The following is a 13,075-nucleotide window of genomic DNA, read 5'->3' on the forward strand; positions in this document are numbered from 1 at the left end:
CCCCCCCCCCCCCCCCCCCCCCCCCCCCCCCCCCCCCTCACCATACTCAACAGCACAGTGTCTGCTGTGGAGACCTTCAGGTTTCTGGGATCCACAATCTCCCAGGACCTGAAGTGGGCCCCCAACATCAACACCATCAGGAACATGTAGTTAGATGTAAATGTAGTAAAAACCTGTGTTCGCTGGTCGTCTAGTTTACTTTTGGTTGAAAGAGAAAGGTGAAAAAACGTTTTTTATGCAGATGAAAAGCGTTGACACTTTTTCGATACCAATTTTATAAAATGCATCATGCAAGTCAAATCTTTAGTTTTATTTTTCAGCTCCATGGCATTTTTCCACTCTAAGTTGCTTAACATCATAAACAATAAAGTTATTGACCACAACTTGAAGTTGTCTGTTAACATAATATCAATAAATAAAAAGGTATAAAGCCGACATTGATCACAGGTCCTCCAGATTACCAGACAACTCTCTACCTCCTGAGACATGCTGCTGAACAGCAACGCTAACAATACAAAGGAATGAAATGAATCAGTGCAGAAACAGACTGTATTGTATAATGACCATAATAAATCCTTGAATCCTAGTATGAATGAATCCCTGGAAGGAACAGTGGTTAACAGGAGGATTAATTGTCAGAAATGGAATATAATATTCAGAACTTTGTTTTCATTAGTGTATAATGACCTGAAACTAAGACTCATTGTAACTTTGATAGCTTAGACAAAGCCATATATATATCTACACAGGGACCGGGTCCTCTTCATTCATTTCATGATGGACAGTCCTGTTTCTACAGCAGCCCAGAACGGACAGACCAACACAGGGATGGGTACTGCAACCCCGTATTAAACGGGCCCCGGGGCTAAAGAATTAAAGACCAGAGTGTTGATGAGCCCCGATGTTACTGCTGTTTTTATTGTGTGTGTGTTTCAGAGACTGATGTCTCCCAGCGCTTCGACGCCGGCTCTCCTCACCTCCCGTGGGACCATCCGTTCTATGACATCGCCAGGCATCAGATCATTGAAGTGGCAGGTCAGTCTTCTAATGTGTCCCACTGTAAAGTTGATGGTTCAGTTTGTCTTTGCTTTTATCTTTTACAAATACTTGTTCAGACTAAAATGTTAATTTGCAGAAGTCTGACTTCATGTTTTCTTAACAATATATAATAGAGTGAAAGTAAAAAGTTGATGTTGATTCCCGCTCTTTCTCTCTGTGTGTCTGCAGGTGATGATAACTTTGGCAGGAAGGTGATCGTCTTTAATGCATGCAGGATGCCTCCACACCACCAACTGGACCATCACAAGCTGCTGATGTAAGAACCAATGGAAAACTAACAGAGCTGTATACTCGTAGCTTTGTTTGTTAATGCCCTGCACACAGCCAAGTGGTTATCTCACCAATTTAACAATCATAGAATTGGAATAAAATACAGCAAAAATGTATATGTAATTGTTAGTTATATGTTTGTGTGAAATGATTTAGTTCAAAAGCTTGTATATAGAATAATACTACTTTTATTCAGTGAGAGATAAACCATAGGGGCATTAGACACTGGAATCTCATGTTGCTCACATAGACAGAATATCTAGTATACAACACAATACTCTGCACTAACTTTATATCTATTGTGTGCTGTGTAAATATCCCTGCTTGTGTATTCATGGCTCCGTGGGTGGTAACAAGCGTTCTTAATACAAAGCATTATGATTCAGTGAGTCCTGTTTCTCAATAACGTGGAACTGTGAATGGAAATGTCACTTCAGCTTTTTGATGTTTGTTTTTCACCATTATGTCCTGAGAGCTTCTGTAATGTGTTTCAGCTTTAAGAAGGTTGGTGTAAATGTGATTCCTGGTCAAATTGGACAAGATTATTGAGTCCAGTTGAGATACATATGTATCTATTGAAATGACAATTCATTTGTTGTATTTTTTGCAGGTATCTTAAAGGAACACTGGATCAGTATGTTGAAAGTGACTACACACTGATCTATTTCCACCATGGGCTGACCGGGGAAAACAAACCCTCTCTCAGCTGGCTACGAGACGCATACAGAGAGTTTGACAGAAAGTAAGCTCAACAACATCACTTCAGTACAGTTTTATTTCTACAGTCCAATATCACAAATCACTTAATATCTGTACAACATGTCACACGACGTGTACAGACAGGGGCCACAGACCATCACATGAGAAGTGACTGAAGCCTTCGTCTTGCCTTAATCCATCACTTTCATCTCTTTAAAGTGAACACGGGCCCTATTTTCATGGCAGCACACTGACAAGCGCAAAAAGTGCTCTGAATTTGTTTGATTGTGAAATTGACTTGGTAAGTGGTCGCGGCGCATAAGCTTTGTTTGTACTTACGCTTTGCAACATAGCCTCCGCAGATGGCGAGCAAGCTCCAGTTTATGCCCAATGGGATGTTCGTTGTGTGATTCTCTGAAACGCCAGAGGGTGTACAAACAAAATGAACTGTGAAGAATCAAAACGACAACAAGCGTAACCTGCAAAACCCTGCGGCAACCTTCGGTTCTGAAGAGTGAAGCCATGTGGAAGTGTCTTAAACTCGCATTCTCTCTACTGACCAGCAGGGGGCGACTCCTCTGGTTGTATAGAAGTCTATGAGAAAATGACTCTACTTCTCTCTTGATTTATTCCCTCAGTAAACATTGTAAACATGAGTTTATGGTCTCAATCTCTAGTTTCAAGTCTTCTTCAATACAGCATGATGTTCATTTGGTAAATGATGGTCCATTTAGAGTCAAACAGACCATAAAGCAGGGGATGCTTTAGGGCGGGGCTACACAGTGATTGACAGGTCGCTGCCTCTATCAGAGCCATAAAACGGCCGTATACGGCGCTGTGACCACTTGCGGAGCCTTCTCGCAGGCCGTGGTTACGTTGTTTTGTGGTGCAACCATAAACCTAGCTTAACGGCTAACATACGGAGGTTCCTTTCAGTCACATTATGATGCGTTCAGGCTCTGTTATGGGAAAATTAGTATTGGGTGAAGGTAAATTTTAACATTATGATGTGTTTAGATGTCATTTTGTATAACGTAGGTTTTGGTGAGTAACTTGAATAAATCCATTTCTTTGAAGATGTTTTCAATATGGATTATCAATGATTGGTAATTGGTATCGGATGCAGAAAAGTTTTATATTTGCTACCTTTTTTTTGTGCTGATCCAATTACGAGATCTGTGCCTCAAATCATGATACGATCCGAACGGAGAGTTTTATGATCCTGCTACACACAAGAAATCGGCTGAATTCAATTCATCCAGCCATTTTCTTCTCTTGGCTTTACTGCCTTGTACATTGCATCTTCGCTGTAGGATTATCATCAAGAAGAAAACAGAACTCACTATTTGAGTTACTCTACAATCTAAAATGTAATAGTGACGTTTTAGATCAATGAAACTATCTGCTATCATTCTACGTGTTTGCCAAATGAGTGGCACTTATGTATGGAAATAAAAAACATGACCAAGCAGAAAAACTGACCTACAAATTTATAGCACACTGTCGATGGTTGTTTTGAAGTGAGAAGTGCATTGGATGTTCTCCTAAAGTAAAAGTGGAAGCACTGCATGCCTCAGTGAAATGAGTGGAATATTTAGAAACCAGCATACAGCTGCATACTCTGCTTCAGAGATCCTACTAACTGTACAGGACATCATCTGTATGTGTTTTCAGGTACAAGAAGAACATCAAGGCTCTGTATATCGTTCATCCCACCATGTTCATCAAGACTCTGCTGTTCCTCTTCAAACCAATCATCAGGTTCTTTTTTATGTCACATTAAATCAAATGTTTCAAGAGATGTAAATTTACATTTTTACATGTTAAACAGGTTTTCTTGACACTTCTACAGTGTAAGCCATCATTGTTTACTGCTTTGTGTGTATCAATCAGAACAATATGACTAGTCCTGTATAGGACCACACCATTTCACCTAAATTCACCTTTTTATCTTTATTCACATAATCCAAAAGTCTAACGAGGGTAAAATGACTTCTGATGAAGTTTAGGGGCTTAAGATTTATAAGGGGGGGGGGGGCTATAAATGGGTTTGAGGGTGAACCATTAATATTGAATATTACAACACACAAGCTGTTGCACGTAATGAGCAATGTCTGTTTCCTAGCATTTATAGGATTAATACAGAAAGAACAAGTATAAAATTGATCAGTTTAAGATAAGATCACATCCTGAACACATGAAACCTATTTTCAATGGTGCACTTCCTGCTTCTGTGCTGCTGTTTTGCCTGCATGCAGAGATCACCTCGTTAGCTATGGTACATTTCTATAGTTCCTTTCTAGTCTTCTGACCACTTAAAGCACTGCACACTATAGCCACCCATTCACACACACGTTCATGCAGAAGCTGTGAAGGTGTTCAGATTAGTTCTTCATGTGCTTCCATCCTGCTGTTGAATAATCACTGACATGTTTTTACTGTCGGCAACAGTTACACCGATAAGAAAACTCAATCTGAAAATAGCACAGTGTTTCCATAGATCCATAAAGTACAGTGATGTGAATACTTGTGTTACTTCAACACGATATTTGAGTTCCTGTAGTTTCCCAGAAATATGAAGTGACTTCATTGACATAACTGATGAAATCACTCTAGTAACCTCTAGTGGCAGCTGTAGAAAACTACTACAACAACTTCATCCAACAGTGTTTCACTCTCCACTGAGTCAGGAGAGTTGTTGCATCACTTCTCCAGGTAACCGCTAAAGCCAGCATGCTTCATATTCAAAGTATTTAATTCCTTTATAACTTGACAAATGGCTAACAAGACCCGGCTCAATAAGAGTACTGACACACGTTTGTAAAATGTGTTGTGAAATATATGATACCCAAGTGTCATTACTGATAGCAAAACAATATTCTTTTCATACCTTATTTTAGTTTTTTCTTTAAAAGCCTTTGTTTATTAAAAGGTATACTATGTTACATTGTTGGTTGCTGTTAACTGTAAACCCACAGCATTCAAAGCTGGCCCCTCCTCCCCGGATCCTGTTACTACAGACACATTTCAGGGAGTAGCCAAAAGGGGCTGTAGACATTATTTCCATGTCCTCCTTGGGAGAGACACTTAACCCCAAGTTGTCCTTTAGGCTGTTCCAACGGTGTGTGAATGTAGTATGAATGTTGGATAGTCCTGATGAGCAGGTGGGACCTTGCATAGTAGCCCCTGTCATCAGTGTGTGAATGGGTGAATGACGACATGTAGTGTTGAAGCACTCTCAGTGGTCGGAAGACTAGAAAAGAACTATACAAGTACAGTCCATTTACCATTTATCATTCCATTATTGATTAACTTGCTGATTATTTTTGTAGTTAAGAATGTCTTTATAAAACATCAGAAAATGCTTAAAATGCCAAGTTTACGTCTTAAAATACTTTCTTTTGTTTGACCGACTGTTCAAAAAAACCAAAGCTATTAATTAAACTATCATGTAAGAAAGAAAAGCAGCAATTTGTCACATTTGAGAAACATGAACTATGATTTTTATGAATTTAATTAAGTAATTTCCTGTTGATTGAGATAAGACCGATTTATATTACTTTATGGTCATCCGTCTGTATGCAGAGCAGTACAGTGCAAGACCAGGTCCAAACATGTAGCTGTTCATCACAGGACAACTATACAACAGCTCTCATGATCATGGGAGGAGGGTAAATAATCAAATGAAACATGGCTGAATGTCCTGTTATTGTGAATGCTTATTCACTGTCATCCTGTGATGGCTCACTGAGGCACCTTCACATTATAACCTTTTATCAAATATACTCATATTTTCTGATTTACTTAGTTTATGTGTTCACATTTTCTGTTGTCCATTTCTTTAAAAAAAAAAAAAAACATATTTTGTCATCAACTTTATGATAAAATGTGAAAATTCAATCCAGCATTTGGCAACATGATCATCATCATTCCCCATTTCAAACTAAACAAGTTCAGAACAACAGAGTGTGAATGCAGCAAATGACAAGGTAACTGAAGTGAATTTTCTCTCTCTCTCTCTTTGTAGTTTTAAGTTTGGCAGGAAGATCAACTATGCGAGCTACCTGAGTGAGCTGGAGGACGTGGTGAAATGTGAGCAGCTGCTCATTCCTGCCCGCGTCAAAGAGTAAGAGCTAATGTCATAGTCCACAAATCTACTCCATTATTCACAATCCATATCTGCATTTGATTTCCTACTGTTATCATTTTGTCTTTTAATAGGTCATGGTATTGGTTTTGAAAATGGTGTTTGTATTACATTCACTGTTGCTATTTAACTTCTGTATCCTGTTAAAATACATTTCATCCCAGAAATAATTGAAACCTACACACAATTACATCTGTGTACATCTTTGTTAACTTTTTGAATCCACAGATTTAAAGTAAGAGTTGACAGCAGCTGATCTTCTTTGTCTCTGTCAGGTACGACAACAAGTTAAGAGCGTCACTGAAACCCACCGGCCAGCCCCCCACGTCTCCTCTCCACAGCCCCCCCCTCCCCAACCAGGTGTTTGGGGTGCCACTAGCAATGTAAGTCTGTTTGACTGTTATATTTTGATATATATCGATTGATAACTATATTCACTCAAGTACTGTACTTAAGTACAAATTCAAGGTACTTGTACTTTCTGAAGTATTTCCCTTTTATGCAACTTTATACTTCTACTCTACTAATTTTCAGAGGCAAATATTGTACTTTATATTCTACTACTACATTTGTCTAGGAACCTTAGTTACTTGTTACTTTTCAGATTACATTTTTTTCATACCCTTCCTGTTCAGTGAAAAGAAAAAACGAGTGTTTTTGATAAACTGATGGATGAAGTGTTCCTTCATGAGTTTAATGAATTCTCCTACGTTTTATGTTAAATAAATACTCGTACTATTAACTAGAAAATGCATCGTTACGAAGCTGAAAACAGGGCTGTTCTTCTGAGCTCATGAAAAGTTTAATTTTTAGAGATTTGTGGTTCTCACACATATGATGATCTTATAGAATATGATGCATTGCTGTAGACTTAACTGTATACAAAGATGTTCAAATTAGCACAACCATAAACGTCTAGTGCAGTAAAATGCAGCAGTGATATTAATCCAGAAACATCATATATTATAGTAAAACGTTTGTTAGGTTGTGCTTTGGTACATTTCACTCACGCAATTTGCTCTAAATTGTTAAGTGCAGGAAAGCCATGGATGGTATTGTATTACAGCTCCAGTCAGCTTTAAGGACACTGGCTGTGTCTCAGCTTGTTATCTTAACCACTGTGTGTGTTTGTTAGACTGAGACAGAGGAATCCAGATGAGGATCCTATTCCCTTGGTGATGAGAGACACCATCAGCTTCCTTTCAGAGCAAGGTACCACAAACATGATGTACTAATACTTTAAATTGATACTTTTAACTGCAGGTCACTCAATGAATTGTTCTCCTAGTAAGAACTGTCTTGTGCTTCTTTACTGTGCTGTGTGTGTCTCAGGTTTGGAGATTGAAGGGATCTTCAGACGGTCTGCCAATGTGACTCTGGTGAAGGAGGTCCAGCTCAGATACAACTCAGGTAGGATCAATAGGCCTGTTGAACCAGTGTGTTGACTTTACTGCTCAGACTTTGTTGTTTTGTCTTCTGACTTCCTGTCTACGCAGGAAGCAGGGATGTGTTGATTTTGGGAGCTCGTGATCACCTTGTGCCAACATTTTAGTATTTCTCTGAGCAGTTCTATAATGCAGTGGCGGGTCGTGCATTTTATACCTGGGCCTTCTGTGCTGTCCTACTGAGCTACGGTTATTATTTGTTTCTAGGGGTGTAACTACACGTATTCGTATTAAACCGTTCGGTACGAGGCTTACGAACCGAACAATACGTTTGAATAATACTAGTGCATTTGTTAAATGCAGAAGCTTAAATTGTGGGAAATATAATGTTTTCGGTGGACTGCGCTCACGTAACAGACAACGGGCTGTGACCTTTTGAACCCGGAACAATAACAAAAAACAGCTGAGGCCCCGCGTGTGTTCAGGGAGGCTAAGCTAACTAGTGTTGAGTTTGAGAGCCTCTTAAACTGTGGGAAAGACCGCCTTTGACCCAGCCTTACTAAAAAGTCAGCCGGTTTCAATTATGAACAAAAGTATTTCATACTTCTGATGCTAATACAATTACAGAGTGAAGCACATTAATTACAGTATCTATAAATCCCCTGAAAATCCAGGGTCATTCATTCGCTATGCCACAAAATCTGTTTGTAATGGTTTTATGTATCTCACCCACTTGTCCCAGAGTTCTGGGCTTAAGCCCCCTTAAAAGGACCTGACTGTGATGGACAAAGGGAAATATGGATAACGTGTTCTTTTCTTATTGTGCACGTGTTTGTGTGTTGGTAGGTGAGCCAGTGAGTTTCACAGAGATGGAAGACATCCACTTGGCTGCTGTGATTTTGAAGACATTCCTGAGGGAACTGCCTGAGCCTCTGCTGACCTACCAGCTCTACAACGACATCATCAACTTCACTTGTATGTTCAAGCATTACCTACTATTTATATTAGGGTCCTCCCCACCGACGTAGTCGGAGCGGAGGACCTATTGTTCTTCTAATGTTTATTATTGTTATTGTACATGTTTCGTCGCAAAAAGGAGGTGCTTGGGATACTGGTAATATTTTGAAATTTTGCACGCAAGGCAGTCGTGGCGAAAACTGCAGTCCAGCATGAAAAATTGGCTCGATAGCGCCCCCTATTGACTAGCCCCAACATTGGGTTTCACCTAGATGTATGAAATCTGGTACGTATGTGTAACATGGTGGGACGTACAAAAAATCCTCTTGGAGTTATTCACTAAACCAAACAGGAAGTCAGTACATCCTGCAGGAAGTCGGTACGTCCCGCTCCTCACAGATTAATCAGATCCCTCTAAAATGTTGTCAGAAAAGCCTTAAGACCTTAATTATTCTTCATTGTGAAGATTGTAAGAATTTGTTAAAGGGCGGCGACATGGCGGCTCGGCGAATTTCAATCCTTCGCCATGAACAAATAAACTGATGTAACTCAACTCTACATCATCAGATCTTTTCCAGATTTCACATGCTTGATGAGACTCCAGTCCTGAAGACATCTGCAGGCCAATTTTGAATCATAGTCATAGCACCACCTACTGGTAACAGGAAGTTAAAGTCTCTATAATTTGGCTTGTTTCTCTTAGTAGGTAAATCAGATCAACATCAAATTAGTTCCACACAAATGTAAGAAGTTCATAATGCCAGTTCATGAAGCTTTTGATGTTTCGCAGTCTTTGCCGTGAAAAACGGTACTTTTGAGGGGCTAAAAATGCTTGAAACATAAGCAAACGTGGCAGACAGATTTAAAGCCCAAAATTTTGTTATATAATATGATTTTATTGCTTCAGAGTGGCAAATCGCTCGATAGCGCCCCCTACACAATTTTGCCGAAGCAGCCTTCGCAGTACGTTTCACATAGATTTACAGAATTTGGTAGGCACATGTATCACATGTGGATTTAAAAAAAAGTCTCCTGGTGCCATGCCCTAAACCACTAATAAGCGGACCGCGGTCCGGATCCGGACCCAGATGCCGTTGTATCCGGACCCTGGACCTAAAACCGATAGATAATTGAGAATTATTAAATTTTGACGGAGCGCTTCTATTATAACCGGCGCAGCTTTTCCAGTATTTACGGCACTTGTTCAGCAGTGCAGGAAACACACCGACCAATGCGTTGTAAATCACATCACGTGATGCAGCTCAGCCAATCAAATATGGGTATTCTGACAAGTTTCCTGACTCAAGTGAGTGATTTACACACACGAGAGAGACGAGGAAAGAGAACGAAGAGCAGGAGAATAATTACGTGAGTCAGAGAAGTTATTTCACATGATGTTCTCCAAAGAGAGAAAAGTGGTCAGTATGAAGGTATATTTGTCTTTATTACGCAAACAAAAAAAATGTTTTGAGAGCAAATTTCTCGCACTGCAAACAAAAATCAAGTTTGTAAGTAAAATATATAACCTGAACATACATTATTTGTTAGTTTTGCTTATGAAACTATAATTTTTGGCTGCAAATCAAAAACTTTTGCTTTCAAAACAAAAACCTTTTGCCCTCAAAACAAAAACCTTTGCTAAGGAAGGGTCTCCCTCTACCCTGAGGGTATACGTGGCCGCTATTTCGTGGCAGCATGCTAAGGTCGACAATGACACAGTAGAGAGCCACAGACTGGTGTCCCTCTTCCTAAAAGGGGCTCTGCAATTGCGTCCCCCGAAGGCCCCCTGCATGGGACCTACCCTTGGTATTGGACACCCTATGCTTGCCTCCTTTTGAACCCCTGGCACAGGTGGAGCCGAGATGGCTGTCGGCCAAAACGTTTTTTCTCCTTGCCATCACTTCAGCCAAACGTGTAGGCGAGCTACATGCCCTGTCGGTGAGTGAATCATGTCTGAGGTGGAACTCGGATGGCTCGGGTGTTACTTTGTGGCCTAATGCAGCGTTTCTCCCAAAGGTGTCAACCTCGCATATCAACCAGCCTATCCAGCTTGCGCAGTTTGACCCCCCATCAGGAGAGGAGAGGTCAAAGCGGGCCCTCAGAGCTTATGTGGAAGCCACCGCGTGCATACGGCGGTCGGAGCAGCTCTTTGTCAGTTATGGTGGGCCCAAGAAGGGCTGCGCCCTTTCAAAACAGCACCTGTTCCACAGATAGTGGAGGCCATTGCCTATGCATACAAGGCAAGCGACCGTGCTCTACCATCCGGAGTGAAGGGCCACTCTATCAGGAGTGTCTCCACGTCATAGGCAGCCCTGAGAGGTGTGCCTGTGGAGAATATATATGCTGCGGCCTCATGGGCATCACCGAGCACATTCATCAAACACTACATTGCCACCACTCACCCACTGGGGAGGGTTCTTTGGCCAAATTCCTCTGCCTTAGCTATACGGAGTAGGTACTTGTGATTCCTCATGACTCTGTTGATATAAGTCATCCAGTGTTAAGCACTGCCTCTGGCGGTCAGTAAGGATGAAATCGAACGAAAGTTACGAATGTAACTACAGTTCTATGAATCCTAGATGACCGCCAGAATTCTTGGTCACTCGGAATTCCGTGAACTTGCGAGAAGATTCCGTAGGACTGATCTCAAGATGACACCGGAACTTATAGACGACGGGGGTCATCTGAGGTCACAGGTGACTTTGTTGATATAAAGACTCGACCTGCGCGTGCGCGAGACAGAAGATATCCAGTGTTAAGCACTGCCTCTGGCGGTCATCCAGGATTCATAGAACCGTGGTTACATACGTATCTTTTGTTTTCATTAATCCATCCATTTTCCACCGCTTATCCGGGGTCGGGTCGCGGTGGCAGCAGGCCAAGCAGGCCGACCCAGACCTCCCTCTCACCGGCAACATGTTCCAGCTCATTCTGGGGGATCCCGAGGCGTTCCCAGGTCAGCTGGGAGATGTAATCTCTCCAGCGTGTTCTGGGTCTTCCCCGGGGTCTCTTCCCACTTGGACGTGCATGGAAAACCTCCAGTGGGAGGCGTCCAGGAGGCATCCTAATTAGATGCCCGAACCACCTCAGCTGACTCCTTTCGACGCGAAGGAGTAGCGGCTCGACTCCAAGTTCCCTCTTGATGGCCGAGCTCCTTACCCTATCTCTAAGGCTGAGCCCGGCCACCCTACGGAGGAAACTCATTTCGGCTGCTTGTAGCCGTGACCTTGTCCTTTCGGTCATGACCCAGAGTTCGTGACCATAGGTGAGGGTAGGAACGTAGACCGAGTGGTAAATTGAGAGCTTTGCCTTCCGGCTCAGCTCCCTCTTCACCAAGACAGTCCGCTGCAGCGCCTGCTTTACTGTCGCACCGATCCGCCTGTCGATCTCCTGCTCCATCTTACCCTCACTCGTGAACAAGACCCCGAGATACTTAAACTCCTTCACTTGAGGTAGGCACTCCGTCCCCACCTGGAGGAGCAATCCACCGGTTTCCGGCAGAGAACCATGGCCTCAGATTTGGAGGTGCTAATTCTCATGCCCGCCGCTTCACACTCGGCTGCAAACCACCCCAGTGAATGCTGGAGGTCATGATCCGAGGAGGCTAACAGGACCACATCAATTGCAAACAGCAGAGAGGTGATCCCGAGACCCCCAAAACTGACGTTCTCCGCCCCCAGGCTGCGCCTAGATATCCTGTTCCTGAAAATCACGAACAGGACCGGTAACAAAGACCCACCGGGAACGTGTCTGACTTATTGCCGAGAATGCGGACACAGCTCCTACTGCAGTCGTACAGAGACCGGATCGCCCGTTGTAACGGGTCCGGCACCCCATACTCCCGCAGCACCCCCCACAAGACCCTCCGAGGGACCCGGTCGAAAGCCTTCTCCAAGTCCACAAAGCACATGTAGACTGGTTGGGCAAACTCCCAGAGCCCCTCCAGTAGTCTTGCGAGGGTAAAGAGCTGGTCCACTGTTCCACGGCCGGGGCAGAATCCGCACTGCTCCTCTTGAATCTGAGGTTCGACAAGCGGTCGGAGCCTCCTTTCCAGCACCCTGGCATAAGCCTTCCCCAGGAGGCTGAGTAGTGTGATACCCCGGTAATTCAAGCACACTCTGCGGTCCCCCTTTTTGAAGATAGGAACCACCACCCCGGTCTGCCATTCCATGGGCACTGATCCTGACCCCCATGCGACATTGAAGAGGCGTGTCAGCCAGGACAGCCCAACTATGTCCAGCGCCTTCAGCATGTCAGGGCGGATCTCATCCACCCCCGGCGCCTTGCCACCAAGGAGCTTAACTACCTCAGCGACCTCTGCCAGGGATATGGGTGAGCCTCCCCCTAGGTCCTCAGGCGCTGCCTCCTCTGCAGAGGACATGTTGGTCGGGTTTAGGAGTTCCTCAAAGTGCTCTTTCCACCGCCCGACGATGTCCTCCGTCCGGGTTAGCAGTTCCCCCCCCCCCTGCTGAGAACAGCCTGGGGTAAGCCCTGCTTTCCCTTCCTGAGCCGTCGGATGGTTTGCCAGAACCTCGTTGAGGCCAACCGAAAGTCCTTC

The 13,075-nt window shown here is 43.1% G+C and overlaps 1 protein-coding gene across 1 annotated transcript in view; it reads left to right on the forward strand.

Moving 5' to 3' along the window:
• The window catches only part of arhgap1 (Rho GTPase activating protein 1), a 34,356-nt gene that overhangs the window by 17,099 nt on the left and 4,182 nt on the right, over positions 1–13,075 (forward strand). The window contains exons 3-11 of the mRNA XM_031852000.1: positions 937–1,035; positions 1,228–1,315; positions 1,940–2,071; positions 3,703–3,789; positions 6,056–6,154; positions 6,451–6,558; positions 7,311–7,387; positions 7,508–7,585; positions 8,407–8,535. Coding sequence (XP_031707860.1) covers positions 937–1,035; positions 1,228–1,315; positions 1,940–2,071; positions 3,703–3,789; positions 6,056–6,154; positions 6,451–6,558; positions 7,311–7,387; positions 7,508–7,585; positions 8,407–8,535 — 897 coding nt within the window. The remainder of the gene's footprint in view (positions 1–936; positions 1,036–1,227; positions 1,316–1,939; positions 2,072–3,702; positions 3,790–6,055; positions 6,155–6,450; positions 6,559–7,310; positions 7,388–7,507; positions 7,586–8,406; positions 8,536–13,075) is intronic.

This window comes from Anarrhichthys ocellatus, unplaced genomic scaffold (genome assembly GCF_004355925.1).
Source record: "Anarrhichthys ocellatus isolate YVR2014 unplaced genomic scaffold, GSC_Weel_1.0 scaffold12, whole genome shotgun sequence".
NCBI classification, from domain to species: domain Eukaryota; kingdom Metazoa; phylum Chordata; class Actinopteri; order Perciformes; family Anarhichadidae; genus Anarrhichthys; species Anarrhichthys ocellatus.